Below are 23089 nucleotides of genomic sequence, written 5' to 3'. Positions count from 1 at the left end.
AATATGAAACACGCTCTAATCCTAGTCTTAAAAACTTACACCCTTGAAATGGTTCCAGCCAATCGCAGGGCATATGGAGACAGACAACGGCCGCACTCAGAATCCCACCTAGGGGCAATTTAGAGTGTCCAATGAATGTTGCATGTTTTTGGGATGTGGGAGGAAACCGGAGCGCCCACCCGCAGAAAACCCACGCAGGCATGGTGGCATGCAGATGACACACAAGCGGGGCCGGAATTTGAACCCTGGTCCTCAGAACTGTGAGGGCAACGCTCTACAGCTGTTCCACTGTGCTGTGCCGCCTGGTTTTGAAATTTGTTTCATAATTATCATTAGTTAAATTGAAAAAAATCTTCCAATTTACCGTAACTCCCGGCCTACAGAGCGCACCTGGTTGTAAGCCTCACCCTCAGTACATTTGTAAAGGAAATACCATTTGGTACATACATTGGCCGCAGCCGTGTAAAAGCTGCAAGTGCCCACATTGAAACCAACATGGAAACACGAGATATTTACAAAGACGGTACACAGAGAGTTTAACGCTAGTGTCGCCGCACAAACACTAACGGTAGCGCTCTGCTAACATTAAAGGGTAGCGCTGCGCTAACAGGGCTGGTTAAAAATAAACAGACTGGTAAAAATCACTGAGACACGGCAGTAACACGCTAGCGCAGCGCTAACAGGGCCGTACCGGTAAAAGTCACTTCCTCGCCACATATATTCCACCGGTCTCACTCTTACCTTTTCCGCTCGAGTGCTTTCTTGCGGCCGTTAGAAAAAAAAATGCACAAATTAGCCACATCACCGCACAAGCCGCAGGGTTGAAAGGGTGTGAAAAAAGTTGCGGTTTATGGGCCGAAAATTACGGTAATCGGCAAAGACTATCATTCTTTAGGATTATTTTCTGACATGATTTCAGCACTTGCTGAAACTGACAAGAGCATAAATGAACATTTAATATAATTTACCATTTTGACCGCTCGAATAGTCGCATTTGCTACTCACGTGAAAAATATCCAGATCACGTCGACCGCGTCCTCCTCGCTTGACAATGACAGCAGTGCTACCACAACTGGCAAAAGCATCTGGCTGTTGTTGTCGGTTCTGTGCGTCACTAAAAAAAAAAAAAAAAAAAATGTTAAGACATTTGGTAGTTTTGCTAAAACCTTTATTTTCCTCTCACCTTCATTTTCCACACAATGCGCCAGCAAGTGTTTTCCTGAATCAAGTCTGCACGTGTGGTGGTCTTGTGGTCCTTTTGTCCCCACAAACGGGAGTTAATTGGCCAGAAGAAGACAAATAAACAGTAATTCCACCTTTGCTTTCTTTATTTCTTCTTTCTCGTTAGAAAAAAATACAATAAAGGACACGTAGTCTGTTCTCTACAGAAGCTTTAATAGTGGAGTCGGGCTTTACACGGTAATGTCTGCATGGGACTGTTGAGCGCTCGTCCGTGTTGCAGATCTTCACTTTGAAATCGTTATTACATCTGAAAAGAAAAATCTGCGCCACTGTCATACATAGCCATTATTAGTCTAACAGAGCTTCAAGTGCATACATTATGTGCATCTCTGAGAGAAAAGTTTCTGATTCCAAGATCTTTGCTATGCATCGCATCGCCTCCCGGGACAAGTTAGCTTCCACTATTTGGAGGGGATTCTGCCGAGTTTTAAGTCTCTGTTCTGTCCACAGGAGTCAAAGCTACGACTCGCACGTTTTGAGGGGACAGTTCGTCGTCCTAAAGTAGAAGTCGTGGTACGCAGAGAGGATTGTTAGATGATGCTGCAAAAAAAAAAAAAAAAAAAAGACAGGAAATTCAAAATTAGAGAAGAAATTGGGAATCTGGGAAGAAGAATCTGAAAACCCATCTTGAAACCCTGACTTGTAATGCAAACTTTGGCTTCAAACTAATGAAAAATCTCAACCCAAAACCTGAAACCCACCAAACCGTTAAACACTAGTCGTGACTTGAAACCCTCGCTTTAAATATAGCAGTAGGGAAAATGTATAGATAGGACACGAAACAAAGTTTTTGTCTTCAAACACGAACCCCGAAAATCTAACCCTAACCCTTGAAATCCTGACTTGAAATTTGGACTTTGGATTCAAATCCTTCATTTGAATTCCTAACCTCGCTGTGAAACTCAAAACAAAACAAAACCAAACCTTAAACTCATATCCTAATTTGAAATCCTAACCTGGGGCTCCAACCCTAAGCTTTGCTTCAAAAACTCATTTGAGAACACACCAATCACGTCTTCAAACCGCCATTTAAAACACCAACCCTTGTTTGAAACCGTAAACAATTGGACTCACGTGCGTGAGGGTCCTTCAGAAGAGGCCGCAGTCTTTCAGGTTTTCTTTGATGATGATGTCAGTCACAGCGTCGAACACGAACTTGACGTTCTCCGTGTCGGTGGCGCAGGTCATGTGCGAGTAGATCTCCTTGACGTCTCTGCGCATGTTCAGGTCCAGGAACTGCACTTTGATGTAGTTACCGGCGTCCTCGTAGGTGTTGGGACCTTAAGGAGACAACACCGAAGGACACTTTGAATGCAGGTTGTGACATGAACTCACAGCCTAGACTTAGTTAAAAGTAGATACTTGTGCAACAACTGCAGATACCTGAAAAGGCGACAGCGGTACTGAAATTAGGGCCTGATCAGTGACCACTGCGAGGTCTCAATTCTTTTTTCCAAGTATTTGTACTCTGTTACAAAGTTCTCACCATCATAGTCGGGAAAGCACATGCTGAGATGAGCCTTCTTGATCTTCTCCACGAACACGTCCTTCTTGTTCAAGAAAAGGACGATGGAGGTGGTGGCGAAGTAGCGGTGGTTGCAGATGCTGTTGAACAGGTGCAGGCTTTCGTGCATTCGGTTCTGTGGGGAAAATAGATCGCCTTGGTGGAGGTCCGTGAGCTGCTGAGCGCTGTTCTAGTTAACGTTGTTAGCGTTTGCTTCGATCTGGTTCCATTCATGATTAGGCTCTGGCAAGAGAAGTGGAGCAGACTCTGCACTGACCAACTGCAGAACGCATACAGTCACAGTCAGACCGATGGACAAAAGGGTCCGCAAACTCTCACCAGATGGTAAACCTACATTCTGCTGGGTGCACACATACTGGTAATGAGACCGAATTTGAGAATCCACCCCACCCTTCTTTCATCAGAGACACGATTATCAGATCCCTCATCAGAGTCCGGCAGTCGTTCATGCGAAACCTGTCGAATATTTACGATGGCAAACTTAGCTTTCGGTCTGATTTACTCATGGATTTTGGACACGAGATTCAATTCTAAGTGGAGATATTGTTCAATGTGTGCTGTGTTGGTCGTTCTGCTTACACCAGATGCTACAAGGCCAGTCAGTTTTCCCTCGTTGTGTAGGGACTCGCTCCTATTTTAATAATCGGTTAAGATGTTAAAAATCGGTGTTTATCCCTCTTTGAAGAAACCCATCACCCTTAACCAAGCAACGTCCAAGCCTCTCACCACTTCATCATCCTCCACCAGCACCATGTCGTAGGCGCTCAAAGCGGCAATGAAGATGATGCACGTGACCCCTTCGAAGCAGTGGATCCACTTCTTCCTCTCGGACCTTTGACCGCCCACGTCAAACATTCTGCAAGTAGGCCCAAAAACAGATCAGAAAACAATACTTGGTAGAGATGTACAGTAAACCGCTGCCATATGGTCGTTCTTTGCCATATTGGCTGTGGCCCAGAGAAGGTTGAAATCTCTAGTCTTGAGAAGGTTCTGGTACGAGTACTAGGAGAAGGTACTGGTCACAGAAAATGTTCATCTTGAGAGAAAGATTGTAGTCCTGAGCGGTTTTACTTCTAACAGAAGTGTGTGGTCTTGAGAATAGGTGCTACTCTTTAGAGAAGGTTCTAGTCTTGAGGGAATGTCCTAGTTTTGAGAGGTTTTAGACCCTAGAAATGTTTGAGTCCTGGGAAAGTTTCTAGTCTTAAAAAAAGGGTCTTGTCCCCAGAGAACGTTCTCATCTCAAGAGGTGGTTCTAATACCAAGAAAATATTTTGATCTTCGAGAAGATTCCAGGACAGGGCAAAGATTTTGAAAGTGGTACAGGTTTCAAGAGATCCGTGATGTTTAACCACATGATTTTGACACTCTCGAGTGTCCTTTCCTCTCACCTGAAATTGAGATCCTTGAAGGAGAACTGGGTCTCGATGATGCCGGTGGTTTTGACTCTGGATCGCAACACATCCTGCTCGGTGGGGACGTAACCCGGTTGGATCAGCCGCTCCAAATCGTTGAGGTAGCTAAGAAAGAAACGTAAGGGAAGGAACTCATTGGCTATTTTTATAACTTGAAGCTTAGTTTTGGAGCCAGGCGTACTTACTATCCCGCCGAGTCGTTGAGCTGATACTCGGAGGCCCGGTCGAAGCTAGCCTGGATGCCCGAGTCCTTCCACAGGCGCAGGATGATGTCAGACAGTTCCTTGGGCATGGTGCCCTCCTCAATGGTATCTGCCAGATGCATCAGTTTCCTGGCGTCGTCCTTCAATACAACCAAAAAGTAAAGTCTCAACGCAACGGAACACGCCCGTGGTGCGCTCCGCCGCGTCGTTCTACCACCTGCTGATCGGGGTGGCCATAATTGATGCCGAACGTGGTCATGGCTTTCACGATGGCCATGATGGACTGCAGGGTGTTGCTGTAGATGATGGAGATGAACTCCAGACACTCTTCAAGAGAGTAGCCATCTTGGTGGATAATTCTACAGAGTGAAAGAAAAAGACGCCAAACAATTTCACAAGAGTCCTCGTTAGGTGGACCTTCACAATGAGCCCAGATTTGTTGGGAACATGAAGCGGTTGACTTCCTGTTCAATTTCACTAGTGGCTTCCTGAGAGTTTTCTGTCCACCCAGTTTTGTGTTGATCAACAAAAGTGATGTCGGGAGCTGATTTGATTTCTTTTCTGACATTGCGGGCCCTGGCAAGCTTCACAGTTTGCCACCACCCTCCTGTCCAGCGTACGGACAAAACATTTGAATAACTATCCAGCCATCCATTTTCTTAGCCGCCTATCCTCACCAGGGGAGTGCTGGAGCATATCCCAGCTGTCAATGGACAGGAGGCGAGGTACACCCCGAACTGGTCGCCAGCCAAGCACAGGGCACATGAAGACAGACAACAGTCGCACTCGCAATCAAACCTACGGGCAATTTAGAGGGTCCAGTTAATGTTGCATGTTTTGGGGATGCGGGAGGAAGCCGGAGTGCCCAGCCGGAGAAAACCCGCCACTGCCACTGGGAGAACACGCAAAGTCCACACAGTCGGGTCCCGGATTGAACCCGGGACCTCAGAACTGTGAGGCCGACGCTTTCCAGCTGAGCCCACCGTGCCGCCCGTTAAAGAGGAAAGTCTCAGCTGATCATTCCTACGGATCACATGACTGGGTGTACCTAATGAAGCGTCTTATGCCTTTATATTTCTACTACGTGGGGGGGGGGGAATAAAAAAAATCTTACTTCATCTGTTTGACAATGGTGCTTTTTCCTGACTCGCCAGCACCTACGTGACACAAGATCGACATCGTTACTGGGCGAAAAGTACAAACGACAAGTGTAATATGAATCATGTCGGACCGTACAGTAGTCGGGAATAGTGATGAGCTGACGGTCTTCGTATGGAAGATGCCGACGCCTCCTAATGTTCTTACGGCACATCTAATCTGCCGGGGAGCTGACGTCAGGACAAAACTAAACTTCTCCTCCTGCCCCTGACCTACATCGCCGTGGCGATCACCCTGCTTGTCGTACAACGGGAGGGTTGCGTCTCACACGAATGATTTTCATTTCATTTCATTTATCAGGCTGTGGAACCTTGTCATCACATCTCGGCTAAACATTACATGTATTTCGTTCCGTGAAAAAGAAAAGAAAAAATGTCATTTATGATATTTTTTTTCATTAATTTGATCAGAAAAAATACAATTGAGCTGAATTAATTGAGGAAAAAAAAAAAATGACATTATTGGGAAAAAATACACAATAAAAATAATAAAATAAACAACCGAAACACCCAAATATATATTCTTTTAAATGAGTGAGAATGCATATTTTTTCCCCATTTATCTTTTTTTTTAATTATTATTTTGGAGTTTTTGGAAAATATAAGAGTTTATAAGGACATGGAAAAAGATGACGCGCCGTTGCGACCACTAACGGGACAAGCCGAAAGGAAAAGAAGAAGCGGATAAGACTTTTAAGGACAGAAATTGGTTTTTTGTCAAACTTTTAAAATTAATCCTTATTTGAGTGATGAATTTTATAATTAACAAATCATTTATTGATTAATTTTATAATTAACAATAAAATACAACATTTTGCCATTTAAGTACTTAAAATATTTACAAAATATTCCAGGGAGATGATTGTTGTACTGTATATAAAGCCTTTTTTTAAACTTTCCACTTCCTAATTGAAAGTCAGACTCATATGGAAAACGACTGAAGTCTATTATTAGATTTTTGTTTCATTATTTTCAATGTCTTTGTGTGATCAACAACTTTCATTTCCCAAAATTTGTAATTCATCAGCCGTCTGTTGATTGGCTGAGAAAAATCCGATGTTTGCATTTTTCTCACAGCGAGGCGGCCATTGGTATAGGATACACGGGTGGTTTTTTTTTTTTTTTTTTTTTTGATGAATACATTTTCATAATGTTGACTAAATGTGCGGCGCGCGCCGGCGGACTTTACCCAGCAGCAGCAGCTTGACGGTTCTGGCGTCCTTGTCGGCGTCCTCCTTCAGCTTCTTCTCCAGCTCCCTGGAGCGCTTCTCTTCGGCGCTGGCTCCCGCCCCCATGGTTCTGGTCCCGGCTCGGGCCCCTTCTGCCAAAGCCAAACGCGCTCAGGAGAACAAGCCGGAAACCGCTCGGCCCTCTGGTCTGGTCTCCAGCCGATAAACAACTTTGGGAGTATTTTCGCTCTCGACTTAGGAGAGGGTGACCGGCGTCCTCTCGGCCCACCTGACGAGGAGGCTGACCAATGGCGAGCAAGGACAGGACTGCTTGAGGGTTAGGTCTGGGGGGGGTGCGGCGGTGAGGGTCCGTCGGTGAGCCGGACTGAGAGCCTGGAGCGGACATTGCTGCGCTCAGCGGAAGATCAGCGTCGGCTCAAGCGCTTATCTGCCAGGAGGCCACTCGCGTGAGGTGATGGAGTGAGAAGTGGGGCTGCCTCGCAGCGGTGAAGTTCGGGGTTTGAATCCCGTCTCGTCCTTGAAAGCCAAAGTCTGGTTTTATACTTTGAAGAAGTGGGGGGTGCCTCGCAGCGGTGAAGTTCAGGGTTTGAATCCCGTCTCCTCCTTGAAAGCCAAAGTCTGGTTTTATACTTTGAAGAAGTGGGGGGTGCCTCGCAGCGGTGAAGTTCAGGGTTTGAATCCCGTCTCCTCCTTGAAAGCCAACGTCTGGTTTTATACTTTGAAGGCCCAAACCTTAGCTTGAAATGCTTCAAAATCCCATTCTAAAGACCAACCCTACCATCAAACCAAAAAAAACTCTGAATTTGAAGCCCTAATCCAGGTTTGAGATCTCAAATTGAAACTGTAACCTCTGTCTGATGCCCTAATTTGGAACCCCATCCATTGTTTGAAAGCCAAACCCAGACTTGAAAGGCCAAGTTGAAAACCCAACCCTGACTTCCAACCCTAACTTGAAACCCCGACTTGGAAACTGTAACTTCAGACTTTAAACCTTGTTCCAAACCACGATCGGCAACCCTAACTTTTACGTAAAACCCCAAGCTGTTTGAAATCCTCAACCACCTGATTGGAAAACTCGAACCCACTTGAAACAGTCATTTTTGACCCAAACCTCAAAGCCTAATTCTGGTTTTAAAGCCATCATTTAAAACCCCAATCCCGGCCTGAAAATCTCACGTGAAACCCTAAACCCAGACTTGAAGCCTTAATTTGTACCCCTAACCCAGACTTGAAAGGCCAAGTTGAAAACCTAACCCTGACTTCCAACCCTGACTTGGAAACTGTAATTTCAGACTTTAAACCTTGCTTGGAAAACCTAACCTTTACTTAAAACCCCAATTTGAAACCCCAAGCCGTTTCAAAACCTCAACCCCTGATTGGGGAAACTCAAACCTACTTGAAACTGTCATTTTTGACCCAAACCTCAAAGCCTAAAGCCTGGTTTTAAAGCCATCATTTAAAACCTCAATCCCGGCCTGAAAATCTCACGTGAAACCCTAAACCCAGACTTGAAGCCTTAATTTGTACCCCTAACCCGGACTTCAACCCCTGGTTTAAAACCCTAACCCGGGCTTCAAGCGCTAATTGCAGTTCCACGTGCACAAGCTTCGTGCAGCAATTGAAGCTGGAAGTTGACAACAAAAAATGGCAATCATATGAATAATGATAATAATTAATACATGTAGTCTATGTTTGGATGGGAGCTGTGAAGTGTCTCAAGAGCTTTGTGGGTTCACCCAACAAATCTCATTGACCTTAATCTGAGGCTGTTCAAGTATCCTAATCTCACTTTCATTTATGGAGCGCTGCGATTGTGCGTGTGTTGGCCCACCACACACACCATACTTGCACAAAATGTCATCAATTGTTGTATTTTTACATTTTTGTCATGAAAACGTCTTTCATCATCTCTAATTTCGGCAGGAAACCCTGACGTCTGCTTTCAACCCCTAATTTCAAACCTTAATCCAGCATTGAAACCACATCTTCCTCAGCGCAAACTCCACTTTCAAAACCCAACCAGGCCTTGAAACCTCCACCCTAGTTTTGGTAGCTCAGTTTGGAGCCCAAAGTGTATCTTGAAACTCGAGTCCAGGTTTGAACGCCACATTTCAACCACATACAGTGACGAAAATAAGTATTTGAACACCCTGCTATATTGCAAGTTCTCCCACCTAGAAATCATGGAGGGGTTTGAAATTTTCATCGTGGGCGCATGAAACATCCAGAAATCACAATGTATGATTTTTTTAAACAATTTATTTGGATGGTACGGCTGCAAATAAGTATTTGAACACCTGAGAAAACCAATGTTAATATTTGGTACAGTAGCCTTTGTTTGCAATTACAGTGGTCAAACGTTTCCTGTAGTTGTTCACCAGGGATTTTGGCCTACTCCTCCACACAGATCTTCTCTAGATCAGACGGGTTTCTGGGCTGTTGCTGGGAAACACAGAGTTTCAGCTCCCTCCAAAGACTTTCTATTGGGTTTAGGTCTGGGGACCCGCTCGGTCACGCCAGAACCTTGCTATGCTTCTTACGGAACCACTCCTTGGTTTTTTCCTGGCTGTGTGCTTCGGGTCATTGTCATGTTGAAAGACCCAGCCACGACCCATCTTCAATGAGGTTATTCCCCAAAATCTCAGAATACATGGCCGCGGTCATCTTCTCCTTAATATGGTGCAGTCGTCCTGTCCCATGTGACGTAAAACAACCCCAAAGTATGATGCTACCACCCCCATGCTTCACAGCAGGGATGGTGTTCTTGCGATGGAACTTGCTCCAAACACGGTTAGTGAAATTCTGACTAAAAAGTTCCATTTTGGTCTCATCTGACCACAAAACTTTCTCACATGACTCCTCCGTATCATCCAAATGGTCATTGGCAAACTGAAGACAGGCCTTGACATGTGCTGGTTTCAGCGGGGGAACCTTCCGTGCCAGGCATGATTTCAAACCATGACGTCTTCAGTCACCTCGGAAACGGTGGTCCCAGCTTTTTTCAGGTCATTGACCAAGTCCTGTCGCGTAGTCCTGGGCCGATTCCTCCCCTTTCTAAGGATCGTTGAGACCCCAGGAGCTGATATCTTGCATGGGGCTCCACTCCGATTGAGATTTTACCGTCATGTTTAGCTTCTTCAGTTTTGTAATGATGGCTCCAACAGTGGACCTTTTTTTCCCACCAAGCTGCTCGGCAATTTCTCCGTAGACCTTTCCACCCGTGTTGAGTCTCGGGTGTGTTTGGACAGTTCTTTGGTCTCGGCCAAGTTACAAGTTTGAGTCTTACTGATTGTATGGGGTGGACGGGTGTCTTTATGCAGCTGACGACCTCACACGGGTGCATCTGATTCGGGATCATACATGGAGTGGAGGTGGACTTTAAAAGGCGGACTAAAGGCGGGTCTTTGAGGGTCAGAATTCTAGCCGATAAGACAGGTGTTCAAATACTTATTTGCAACTGTATCACACAAACAAATCATTAAAAAAAACCACACATTGTGATTTCTGGATGAAAATTTCAGACTCCTCCATGTAAGCGGGAGAACTTGCAGTACAGCAGGGTGTTCAAATACTTATTTTCTTCACTGTATTTGTCTCGAAACCAACACCAAATGGCAAACACAGGAGCGCATTTGTTATTATAAAATATAGATCTTTTATTTATTAGTCAGCAACATTGATGGGGACGATTATTATTATTATTATTTTTTTTACGAGTTATCGTAACAAGTGCGGATCCTACCAGTCGTTACTTTGCACCGAGGGACCCCAAAGGGAAGGTTGCAAAACACGGAAAATACAATTTCAAATATAAGTACAATCTGGACTGCAACACTCTTAAAAAAAAAAAAAATTGGAGCCCATACCGATTGTATAACCCCCCCCCCCCCCACTTTGATATTATTTCTATATTCCCACAAATAAGAAAGACATTCACCGACATTCACAGGAACGGAGCCTCTTTTTGAAACAAACACTGTATACACACACTGTACATGCCATGCAGCACCAAAAAGACACCCAGTTCAAAAACTTTCTGTGGTTGTACCTTTTCGATTAATATTTCCCCAAACGGCCCCATTTACGGTACCGTATCGAAATGAGCCGACCACGAATGAAACGTAACCCCCGACATCATTCACTCTCACTTTGGACACAAATTGGAAGTGTGGGGAAAAACGGCAGGAATGCAAAATTGAACTTGTGCGACATCTTGCATATAAAATGTGAAATATGTCATCCGTATCAAACTGCAAATCCGTGTGTAAAGCGTGTTTCTCACTCGGGGAAGCACGAAAACGTGGAATTTGCGGCTCCATCTCTATTACACCCAAACAAGATTTTGTGCATAACATGAATGCCTTCCGCACAAAGTTGGAAGTTTAAAAATGTCTTAATATCTCATCGGGAAATAAGTCGTTTCAAAATAATACCCAAAGAATCAAGAGCTAAAGTGGAAACAAGTCTGTGTGCTTGTTTTGAGGGCAGGTCTACATTGCTCAAAGAGTCCTCGGTGTGTGACGGTCCCACTTCAACAACAAAAATTTAAAAAAAAAAAAACATTTTCCATAACGTGTCTCCTTGAAGGGACTTTTTGTCCGTGTTTGGCGACAGAAGGTGCTTTGTTTGTCGTTCTTGTAAATGAGTCCCTCGAGAATAGCTGCCCTGCTGCAATCTGCGTTCCGGAGACGAACTCGAAAGACAATTTGTCCCCCCCCCCCCCCGGTAAAATGATCGCCTTTCGATGGGAAGATGAAGCGAAGCGGGCTGCAAACATTACGATAAGCGGACACTTTGGACCTTTCCGACTGGCGAGCTTAAGCTCCGCCCCCGTTAGCTACATTCGCCATGTCCCACAAGCTTCCAAAATGGCGACTGAACAGAACCGGTTTGAAGTGGATTCTCTATCGCGTATTCCAGATAATATTGCGGTATGTTTCTTGCCCGAGAGAGTTCTACACAGAGGTCTCAACTATTTCACGCAAGGATATGTACACGGAATTAAGATTTACAGAGTTACAGCGAAACGGTGGCAATGGATGCAAAAAAGTTTGACACCTCACAAACTTCATATTGAAATCCAACAGAGTAGAATAGTGGAATCGTACTATGCATGTAAAGCAGGGTGAGTACTTTTTACTTGGAAAGATCACGAGGAATATCATTGGAGTCTTCATATGACTTGGCTGGTAATGGAAGCCAGTGCTCAGTCTTAAAAGTCCGATGCGACACAAATAGGCAAATAAAGATTTCTCTTGCATGACGCGGCGCATTTACACATCACTAACCCGACTCTTCGGCATAAAACACGACACACTTCGTTCGGCAGGTCAGTGATACGCTAACAAAGTGAAAGTTGTTCTCCCGCACTGATAATAATTCAATCAAACTCAGAGAAGATCCTTCTCCCTCGCTTACCTTCGGACATGCAGCCTCGTGTTTGTCGATATTGTCCACATTTAGTTGTACGTGCGCTCTTCCTCGAGCCTTAATCCATCGTAGACACTTGGTCAACTGTGTTTTAGGCTTTGGGAAATGAATCAAGCTAGCAGGATATCTTTCATCGGAATTGCACGTTCCCCAAGCGCATCTGAGGACCATTTTCTTCCTAACATGAACTTTTCCAAGCGCCCGCTACTGACAACCAGCATTGCTTGTGGGACAACACGGCGGCAGGGGCGTGTCAAGCCAGGGGTTGAGACAATCCCAAGATCTGATTGGCTATTATCGTACGAGTGATTGACAGGTCGGGAAGGTCCACTGAAGAATTTTTCCTCCTCTTTTCCAAGCAAAACTCTGCAAAGCCTCGATTGTTAGATGCCGCCAAAACATTAGCGTACGCGATTAGCCTGTGGTGTGCGATCCTCCTGTGCCGTGTGCTGTTTAATTAATTAGTAATGAATGTTTAATTTGTTTTTCCGCCTTGGAAAATGATGGTGGACAATCACGAGTGTTCAATACTTCCCATGACTCATTTTTACCCGTGTGGTCAGTCTGTGTGTGGATCATCCTGAGTACACCACGGACTATCTGTACATAGAGTATTACTGTGTGTACAAGGAATAAGGGCAGATTAGCTGTTTTTTTTCCCGTTCTCTCGGATTTTAGAAAGAGTTACGTGTACGCTTCTTAACAGCCGGCGGTCGGATGATTCCGGCAAAACGAGGGCAGGCGCTGGAGCATGAAGTCCGTGGGCGTTTGCGTGGTCCTGAAAAAAAGAGCGTCCTTGTCCGAGTCCCGCTTTTCAGTCCTCGTGCGTTTGCGTGGATGCTCCCAAAACACCAAACGTAAAAAGAAATCCTCAACACATAATACACGTCGTCAGCAACACTAACCAGAACATGAGAATAATAACAACAGCGTCCTATTCACACAAAAAAAATGTGGTTTGTTTGTTTTCCCCCTAGATAGGTACAAAGAATGACTTTTTACAACCTACAATAAATATTGTGTGTTTTTCCACCCGAGAGTTTTTGTCTTTTCTGCTGTATTGCATCCATTTTGAGTCACCCCTCAACACGGGAGGGCTTGTGTGGCGTTTCGGGACGTGTCGGCGTACTCGCGGCTGCGGAGTGTTCCCGGCTCCTCAAGTCTCGGCGGGGCTCGTCTCGTCGTCGCGATGGCGGCGGTTGCGCGGCTTCTTCAGCTCCTTGAGGCTCTTGGCGTTGCCGTCCCCCAGGCCGCCGCCGCCGCCGCCGGCGCCGCCGCCGTCCCCCAGCTGCCAGTAGTCCTGGCAGTACTGGTTGATCAGGCCCATCTCCGGTTGGCTCAGGATGGTCAGCAGGTCTTTGTACTGGCCGGCGCTCGGCGTCCAGGCGCTGGACTGCAACGGGGCCAGGGCCGGGGACGGCGCGCCCGTCTCCACCAGGACGTTGTTGACGGTGCGGCTGGAGAGGACCACCAGTTGCAGCTTGACCAGCGTGTGCTTGAAGTTCTTCTCCGTGGACGTGCACTGGTAGACGCCGCCGTCCGACGGCTGCAGCGAGCGGATCAGGAGGCCCTGGTCCGTCTTCAGGATGCGGCCCTCCGAGCGGATCTGAAAGGGACATAAAGGATGACGATTCATTTTGAACCCTGCTCCTGCTGCTGCTGCTCCTCCTGGTGTGCCCGCCTTGGCCACCTGGGGGCAGCACACCACAGACAGACGAGTCATATTGCCCAAGTGGAGCCAAAATAGAAAACATAATATGAGTATGAATGAAATGACCTCTTTTCTCCTGTCGCTGTTCTCTTTCTGAAGATGCCACTTGAGAGAAACGTGGGGGGACCTCGCCTGGCACTCCAGGAATGTGGTGCTGCCCTCCACGCCGTACTGAACCGTCTCGAGAGTATTTTTATTGGCTGTAAAACAAACGGACGAAAAAAAAGTCGAGGCGTCTTTAGATATCCATCACAAAAAGTTATCAAATACATCACATTTTTTAATAGAAAGTAAGCGCTTCCTTGGGGAAAAAATGGCCCTTTTGTCATAATATTTCCATTATTATGCTTTTGTTCAGGTCAGACAAGACGAGCGAAAGGACACACCTGGCGGAGGTCCAAAATTTGCGGCATGTCAATAAATCATGTACAGTAAACGGCCACAGGTGAAAATGTTGCCGTCTGCTCACCATTGGAGTTGTAGCCTCTGCACTGGCGGATGGGGTTGCCGTACTTGACGTCCTGACGACGGCTGCGTCTAAAAGATTGAAAGGCCTTTAGAATTAGAATCAGTAACCCGAGTGAGTTGTTCTTCCCACAGGAAAAAAAGAATACAAGTCTGTGACTATCGCTGTAGTACCAGTCTACATCTGTTGCTCCACCATTTGTAGTCAAATATCCATTACTTTAAGGATATGTAAAAAAAAAAAAAAAAAAATAGTGGCCAAACACCAGCTTGAATATTAATAACTTTGAGGCACTTTTAAGTCAAGGGACCACTGAAGACGTGCAAATTCTTCCCATCTCAAACAAAAGCACCTCTTCTGCGACGCAGAGTATCTGGAGCAGGATTTTCCATCCCAGGCGCAGTACGGGTCCCGGGCCAGACAGCAGTCGGCGCACACCTCGCCGTACACGTCGCAGCGGTGGAGCGCCAGGTGGGTCACGCCCAGCACGGACGCCACGTACAGTTGTTGCTGTCGGAGGGAGAAAACGCCCGTTTAGTTCCACGTGCGGCGTCGCTGAGGATTCGGGAGACGACCGGGCGGCTTACGCGCTTGGACGAGATCTTCATGGAGGTGATCGGGGTGGGAACCTTCCGAAAAAGACCAAAAAAAATGTCAGAACTGACTTTTCACACCCCAAATTATGAATCGGGAGATAAAAATAGCAAATGGCAGCCAAGACGGAGGGGACAAACCTTGAAGACCTCCACTTCCTCTAAAACTAGCTCCTCGGTCTGAAGGTCATCTCGAGGCAACACGATCACCTTCTGCACGGTCCCGCGATCTGACAAACACAAAATGAGGGTGAAGATGAAATCCCGGAAAAGCTCATGAAAATAATAATCCGTCGGCCATGTGACTAAAGTGACCTGTGCCCATGAAGAGGACCTCGTAGCTCCCGTCGGCTGCCGTCACTTGGTCCACGGCGATGGTCGTGAACTCGTAGTCCACGTTGGTGCGGACCACCAGGGGCCGCTTGTGTACCGGGTAGACGGCGTTGTGCATGGTGGGGTGGTTCCTCATGAAGTTGATCACCTCGTCCGGGTAATCCTTGGTGGACTTCATGTTGGGGGTGAACGTGCCTCCGGGACACTGCGCGTTCACACACACACACACACACACACACACCACACGCTCATGTCACTTTAACGCAAGCGTACGTAATCGTTTGACCGTAAAAATTTAAAAACTGCTTTCGGGCTCCTTTCGATGATGACATTGCTGTTGTTGCCATGGTGACGCCAGATCAACTTGTAGGGTGACATTGACCGATCGGCTCGGACGCTTCTTGTTGTTTAGCGCGGTGCTTCTTTTTACACCGAGTACAACCTCAAGAAGTACAAGGGTTAGGGTTTGGTGCGGAGAACTGGAGGTGCACGGGGCCCTCCGACCCAAAGATTTGCTCACCCAAACTGACTTCCTTTTCCCATCCTTTCAAATTTAGTAACAACACACTAATTTGTTCGCCCCCTTAATTTAATCCAAATTCAAATTTAGATCTATTCAATTTATAAAATTTGCGTGCCTGCCACCATCCTTTTTGGTGCCAATTACGGCCGAACAACCTCCCGATTTCGATACTGCCGATTGAAAACATCGTAAGAGAGCAAGTCTTGTTGCGCAACGTTTCGGCTGACGTAAGCCTTCTTCAGGCGCGCGCTCACTCCAGGTCAGTAAACGGTCGTCAGTTGTGTTCCTTTGGACGTCGTGAGTCAGATGTCTCGATGTTTGTCGGGTCAGGAAAATGTAATAGTCGATTTTTAAGGGATAGGCTTAGTAGAAAGAAAAAGGTTAGTTAGGGTTAGGGTTCTCCAAGCACAATTAGAATGGCAAACATTCATATGCAGTACAATTAATCGATTTTTGTTGGTCATTTTTCAATAATTACGACAGGCATTTAACAATTTTTGTTAAGAAATGTTGAAAAAATGATATTCATATTGTCATTATGTGTATGTGTTGTAAGTCAAATTTTGAAAATTACTTATTTATGTAATACATTTGGGAAACAGTAACAAAATGTAGAAAAAGAAAATACTTTAAAAGCGTCCACGCCAAGCAGTGACAACAAGCAAATGACGACACAGTAATAACACAAATATTAAATGTTAGTTGGCCTGGTCTGACTCTCCCTTCTATTGAATGAAAATGAGGCCAACCTGCACGTTCATCCACTGGTCCCCGTTGCAAACTATTTTGCTTATGATGGACACACTGGCGATGTTGCATATTCGAGCATTTTTCATTGTTTATGCTTCTGGCTGTCGTTGAGGTTTACCTTGGATGTTTTTTTTTCGTGCTGGAAATGCAACAAACGTTTGATTTATTAACTAAGTGTTATTTACTTTGTGGGGAGATTCTTAACCTTTTAGAAAACAAACAAAAAAATGCAACTCTAGGGGGAGCCACAGAGTAAAGAAAAAAACAACAAATAATTATTATTCAATAAATACTATTGTGGCTTTAACGGCTACAAATTGGGACAAAGCAACCATCCATTTTTCTACGTGCATAGCCTCATATGGGTCAGGGGTCAATGGTATCCTATCCCAGCAAACTTTGGGAAGTGGGTGGGGCACAGCCTAGACTGCTCACCGGCTCACACAAAACAAAAAATAAAAATTATATACGTATATATATAAAAATTGGGACTATATATCTTAAATCGAGGCAAAAAAAGGATTTTCTTAAACCCTTTTAAAAAAAAAAAAAAAAAATCTCACCGAGTCATCAATTCCTGTTCTTTGCTTAAACGACCTTCTGTTGTTGTTTTACAAAATATTGAATTAATCTCACAAACATATTCATACATTGTCGTAACGCGCTATCCACTCACAGTGCCGGGTCTGGGGTAAGGGATCTTCCCGGTGTAGGCCACCCACTGGTAGTTGGGTCCTTCCTTGTGGGCGAAGGGACCGTTGAAGACCATGCGGATGTCTGCCATGGAGTAGACGCACACCGCCGAGCCTTTGAAGACAGATCTGGACGGGCGGCAGAACGAGCCGGTGAGTGGCCAGATAATGACGGAGGGGTGGAAGCGACTTCCCGGGATACGCAAGCATACGCCGGCTGACACACTGACATAGAAAAACGCCCCCGCCGTGCCGTGTTTGTGTCTAGCGCCCCCCCTTGATTGCGAGCGCTTCCATTGTGCCGCTTTACACGATTGTCTGACGCCAAAGCGGGCGACGGGCGACGGGCAACGGTCGTCGTTTCCAATCGCTACCCAAACCCGACATTTGTGGCGCTGCTGTGCTTTTCCTCCCTAAACTCGTTCAAAGTTGTCATCAGGCCGGACCTCAGCGGAATTCATCCGGCAAAAAGAAAGTCGAGACGCTCACCCCGAAACTGAAAAGACTCCGTAGATGACGGGATTCTTGGTGTCTTGCGTCGGCTGGATGTAAACGTCCCCTGGAAAGGAGAAGACAGCAAAGTCGTTTTGAATCGTTTGCGCGGCGGCACCCGGTGGAAATAAAATGGGGGCGCGGGCGCCGGCCGACGTTTTGGAATACATTCAACAACGGGGGGAGGGGAGGCTTTCCGGCAACCCTTTTGAGGATAAGCGGCTTGGATAATGACACGACGTGACGTAGGCCATGTGCAGAAACCCGTCTCTAATGGGAGCCAGATGCACGCCACGTGAATGCAGGCTCCAGGCACTTGCGAGGCCCACATCGCCACTCATGGATTTAATGAGACAAAAATGCAAGCCGAATAAAAAAAAAAAAATCAAATACATAAAGTTTGACAGCTGGGGTGGAATACCAGTTTAACGTATATAAGTTTAGCACTTAATGTTGTGCAGCGAAGGGGAAATGTGGGGGTGGGGGGGCTCAAACAAGCGATGTTTCACTTGTTTGAACTGGCCTTGAAGAGTGAAGGACAGTAATTGCCTTCAGGGGAACACACAAAGGAAAATAAACACGGCACGCTGTCCTCACCCCTCCCGCCCGCCATTTTTCCCAACAAGCCAGACATCAAATCTGACACGTTAGCGCCTTTTGATCTTTGCACAGATTTAGTCGTCCGATAACACAAACGAGAGAGAGAGAGAGAGAGAGAGAGAGAGGAGGAGGAGGTGAATCGTGCTCATGAAACCAGGGAGGAGGAAAAACTGTGTAACGCAGTTCAAAAAAAAATTTGCTATAGTTCAAAAATGAAATAAAGAGCGTAGCAATAAGGTTATAGGTTTTCTTTATACAAGGCGGTGGGATATTTGTTCATGTGTGCTGAATTTATTGATCATTTAGGGATTTGTATTCAAATGTGTGAAAAGAAATACTTTTGCTTGTCATTTTATTGTTGTAACCGGTGTTTGAGAAGGACAGGAAGTGATGTGTTGAGGAGAGAGAAAGTAAGTGTAAAGTACTGATGGTTGTTTGAAGAAAAGAAAAAAGTTAAGGGCGGACATTTATCAACACTGATCAACGTGCTCGACTGTTGACGGTTCAATTGCGATCGTGCGTCGCTTGAGCGGACTACTCAAATCACGCCATCACGTGCTGGAGTTAGCCGCTAATACGGCGGCGAAGTGGATGCATGGAACTTTGCTAGGACGCTAGCGACAAGCTAACTCAAGCTAGCGAGGCCTGTGTTGGGCCATGAGGAAGAAGACGAGGACGCAAGCGAGGGCTGCATTGGAGCACAAGGGAAAAGCTTCGCAATGGGTCAGGACTCGTCAGGACTTGGATGAGGCTGGACCATTGGACACAACCCTCGACTTTCTTCACTCCTGCCGTTTGAAACCCCGCAAGGACATTTTGTTTTGCCGGCTGTGTTCATATCTGTATGGGCCCTTACGCTAGCCTAGCTTAGCTCATGTGTGCATTGTGTACCTGCTATGTCGACTTTGTTTATTTTGTATACATATTTGATTTTCCATCCTTTATTTTGTTATTAAATGTTCACACTTTTTGTGCCATAACCAGGTCTATTATTTGACTATCTGCAAGACAGTTAAAAAAGTGGGGAGTTTATTTGGTAGCTTGTTTATTTAAATTAGGATAACCTTAACTCATAAGGGGAAAATATGATATCAGAGACCTTTTGAGAGGGAATAAGTGCATAGTTGTAATAGAAGTTTAGAATAATTATCATATTGTGTTAATTGATTAGTTCCTAATTTTGATTGAGGTTAGCCACCTCTCGTCAAAGTATCATATACTTGCGAGGCGCTACAACTGCGTTTCTCATTCGGCACGGTCCGACGGTTGTCGCTTTAACGGCGAGGATGACGAATCCTCGCGTGGCGCCGAGGTATGAAAATGACAGATAATGGCCGCGCCGCAAGAGGAGAAATTCCCGAGTCGTCTGACGGACAGGAGGATTAAATGAGCGGCGAAATGGAACAAGTTGCGTCAGTCCAACTTGTGAGTTTGTGACGGCGCGGGGTCGCATTATTGGGGGTTGGGGTTGGGGGGGGGGGGGGGTGGCGTCCATGATTGCGCAAAGAAGGAGGGATGGAAAGAGAAGGGGACAAAAGGGGACGACTACGAGGACGGGAAAACCCGAAGCACAGTGGAAGCACCGATGAACGGGCGAATCCTCACCGCGATCACGATTTGACTTCTTCGGCTGTTCGGACGGCCCAAATGTGCAATGTTCTGTTGAATTATGACAGCAAATTTGATGCGTTTTTTTTCACATGCTGAAGAGTCAAATATTGTGGGACGCCTTGCATCAATTTGGACTTATTCGTACGTATTCTAAGTGCACGTGAAGGGTTGCTTGCTCGCAGCGCACGGCTCCAAGGATGCCGCTGGAGTAATCCCGGCCTAATCCCGAAGAACAGACGGGCCGGGCTGAGCCGCGGGAGGTCGGTCGGATCCCGCCCGCCGGCTATTTTGATTACCCGGACTTCCATTTCGTTTTGCTTTTGACGGCTCAATCCGCGGCGCGCAAGATGGCGCGTCTGTTCCGACCGGACGGCTCTGTTTTCTCACTGTTGTGGTTACGAGTCACGTAACGGAGCTTTACATTTTGCCGGCCAGCTTTCCCATCGGGTTATGAATACATCAAGTGTGCGCCAGACGCTTAACTCTTAGCAGATGCTTATGCTATACATTTTTTGTTTTGCAGCACTTTCCAACCATTATTCCGAGCTATACAGTCGGGGACGGAGATATTTTCGTTTTGCTCCACTTTGCTTGCATTTAGAGTCTTTCCTCTTGAAAAAATCCCCAAATACCTTGATCATAATTTCCCTCTGGATTGTCTTTCTCAATTTTATTCCCCGTTGGCCATTAATAAATTCACTCTTTCATATTCTTCTTCTTCTTCTTCTTCTTCTGTGGAACCTATCCTCAGTAGTTTGTTGAAAAACTTTTTCGTGCTAAGAAGCCAGAGGAAGAGAGCAAAACCTTGAGTAATCAGAACGTATTGGTGTCAAGGAAGTATGTTGAAGTGATACATCTCGACTGAGAGGCTAATATCTTAGCGTGAGAAGAGCTAATTTTAGTTGTTAGCCTTCAATCACGAGTACAATCTTCTGGTGTACCCCCCCCCCCAATCAAAGCAAGTGCAAGCCATTATTACATTTTTAGGGTCATGTTGTAAGATTATCTGAAAAAATATATTCATGCAATTTTGTCTCACAGGTTGTGGTATAGTTACAGTTTTAATTATGATTAAAGGCAACTGGAAACATTTTAAAATTGACTCTTTTACTTTTCTGCATTATAGTCGACTCCCATGGGGGTTCAGTGCCCACCCCAGATTGAGGGGCTGCTGTGTGGCTTAAAATGACTTCAGTAATGTGCGCGTCGCCACCTACAGGCCTGGAGCGGAACAGCATCGTCGTTGAGCAAGGAATGGCAAGAATGTTGATATCAGCGTCTTACTGGATCACATTTTGTCATATAAACGATTGCCGATTCTCACGGTGGATCAGCTGGAAAGCGTTGGCCTCACAGTTCTGAGGTCCCGGGTTTGATCCCGGATCCACCTGTGTGGAGTTGCCCTGTTCTCCCCTTGTCTGCGTGGGTTTTCTCCGGGTGGACACTCCGGTTTCCTCCCACATCCCAAAAACATGCAACATTAATTGGATGCTGTAAATTGCCCCGAGGTGTGATCGTGACTGCGATTGGTTGTTTGTCTCCATGTGCCCTGCGACTGGCTGGCGACCGGTTCAGGGTGTACCCTGCTCCCATCCCGTTGACAGCTGGCACTCCTGCGACCCTCGTGAGGACAAGCGGCTAAGAAAATGGATGGATGGACGATTCTCACACGAGATGACTGTCGTTCTGCTGGATAATTTGGGGCCAACCGGATCTCCCATGAGGGAATTCACCCAGATAACCCAAATCCAAGACGGATGGGCGACGTTAAATGATGAGTTTGTCTTTGTGATCAAATGTGGGCGGAGCATGTCCACAATGCTTTGATGATCATTTCGAGGATTTACCGTGGAAAATGAGAACTCAAAATCAAAATCAGCGCCTGATACCCGTTCCAGTGATGAACATAAAATTTGGTAGTCAGGTTTTTCCTAACAGGATGTGTGAAAAAGTCTCAAGGACTGAGCAACAAATGGGCCATTTTGGTTTGAATGGGCAAATTTCAGGACTCGTAAAGGAATGTCGCCAAAAGAGCCCCAATTGGAAATTCAGGTGACGCTCAATCGGCAAGCATTTGGGTCTCCGCCGTCTAATTTGGGCGGCGCATGATGTCAACGTTTTGAGGATTCACCATGAAAAAGTTTGTCCGGGGGGCAGCACTTTATGATTTAAGCGATATAAAAACATTTAGTGTGCGGACTCACTGAGCTCGTCGAAGTGCGTCTCGACGCCGTCGGCTCCGGCCACCGAGCAGATGAGACGGGCCTTCAGAAAGGTGCTCCACTTGTTCACCAGACAGCAATGGCCGCCGTCGTCGTTCTGCAGGGAGGCAAAGGCGGACGGGTTACCCGTCGGGGGACGCGTCCGTCGAGTCGTACCCACGGCCGACTCGCGAGTTAGACGAAGCCGTTCAGGCTAACAGCAACAAAAAAAAAAACAGCTCCGAGTTTGAACCGGGCCCATGTGCGCGAGGGAGGTCGGCCAACTTTTACTACTGAGGAAGGGAATTCAAATGATTCACGGGCTGGAAACGATGAACGTTGTTCACGCCTTTCACGCCGTCCGAATGATTTGCACTCCACGAAGTACAGTACGTGCAGTCTCCCTTTGACAGTCGGAGACTTACAGTTTGACCATCTCGTTGCCTTATAAGGGAAATGCAAGGGCTTGTTTATTCAAAACTGCATCGTAAAACTTGCTAAGCGGCCACGAGGAGCCTTTTGAACACGCGGCCAACAAAATCCCTAACAGGACAAAATACAACAATAACGTCACTTAGTTATCGCCTCTGGATGCAAGATGTGAACTGAAGTCAATTCCCAACCCTCCCGAAAGGAACCAAAACAACAGCACGCTCTCCAAGCCAAACTGTGGAAGCAAACAGCTGCGATTCGCTTTCCTCTTCTGACCATTAATTGCCGGCTCGACTTCATCGACCATCGTGTGAAATTTTCCTCAAAGGGGCGACGAACCGCAGACAACAAACGATCAGTCCGGCGTGAACTTTGTTTATCCAAGCAAAGTGCATAAAAAACAATAATCAGAGCCGAGTTGAACATTTTCCTATCCTCTCTTTATCTGATGTCTCTAAAAGATTATCCTGAGCGACTTTTCCTTCCCAATCTCTCGAAAAACCTTTCGACACTTGTACCGTAATTT

At 46.1% G+C, this 23089-nt stretch overlaps 2 protein-coding genes across 5 annotated transcripts in view; both read right to left on the bottom strand.

Moving 5' to 3' along the window:
- Positions 1-6: 6 nt before the first annotated feature.
- gnat1 (guanine nucleotide binding protein (G protein), alpha transducing activity polypeptide 1) lies at positions 7-7947 on the bottom strand. The gene is made up of 9 exons (XM_061831356.1): positions 6729-7947; positions 5497-5539; positions 4600-4741; positions 4365-4522; positions 4156-4284; positions 3494-3623; positions 2729-2882; positions 2317-2522; positions 7-1782 (listed from the first exon to the last, which is right to left on the bottom strand). The coding sequence occupies exons 1-8, from the start codon at positions 6832-6834 to the stop codon at positions 2332-2334; spliced, it is 1053 nt and encodes a 350-aa protein (XP_061687340.1). The 5' UTR covers positions 6835-7947; the 3' UTR covers positions 7-1782; positions 2317-2331.
- A 2266-nt stretch (positions 7948-10213) lies between these two features.
- The window catches only part of sema3fa (sema domain, immunoglobulin domain (Ig), short basic domain, secreted, (semaphorin) 3Fa), a 67524-nt gene continuing 54648 nt past the window's right edge, over positions 10214-23089 (bottom strand). For all 4 annotated transcript variants that reach the window (XM_061831350.1, XM_061831353.1, XM_061831352.1 and 1 more), the window contains 10 exons: positions 22135-22249; positions 17717-17786; positions 17212-17356; positions 15245-15467; positions 15071-15159; positions 14924-14965; positions 14689-14846; positions 14340-14407; positions 13937-14070; positions 10214-13765 (listed from right to left, as the gene is read on the bottom strand). In XM_061831350.1, coding sequence (XP_061687334.1) covers positions 13316-13765; positions 13937-14070; positions 14340-14407; positions 14689-14846; positions 14924-14965; positions 15071-15159; positions 15245-15467; positions 17212-17356; positions 17717-17786; positions 22135-22249 — 1494 coding nt within the window. In that variant the 3' untranslated portion in view covers positions 10214-13315. The remainder of the gene's footprint in view (positions 13766-13936; positions 14071-14339; positions 14408-14688; positions 14847-14923; positions 14966-15070; positions 15160-15244; positions 15468-17211; positions 17357-17716; positions 17787-22134; positions 22250-23089) is intronic.

This window comes from Syngnathoides biaculeatus, chromosome 10 (genome assembly GCF_019802595.1).
Source record: "Syngnathoides biaculeatus isolate LvHL_M chromosome 10, ASM1980259v1, whole genome shotgun sequence".
In the NCBI taxonomy this organism is placed as follows: Eukaryota; Metazoa; Chordata; class Actinopteri; order Syngnathiformes; family Syngnathidae; genus Syngnathoides; species Syngnathoides biaculeatus.
The sequence above is the reverse complement of the archived record's forward strand: the minus strand, read 5'-3'. Positions and strand labels throughout refer to the sequence as shown.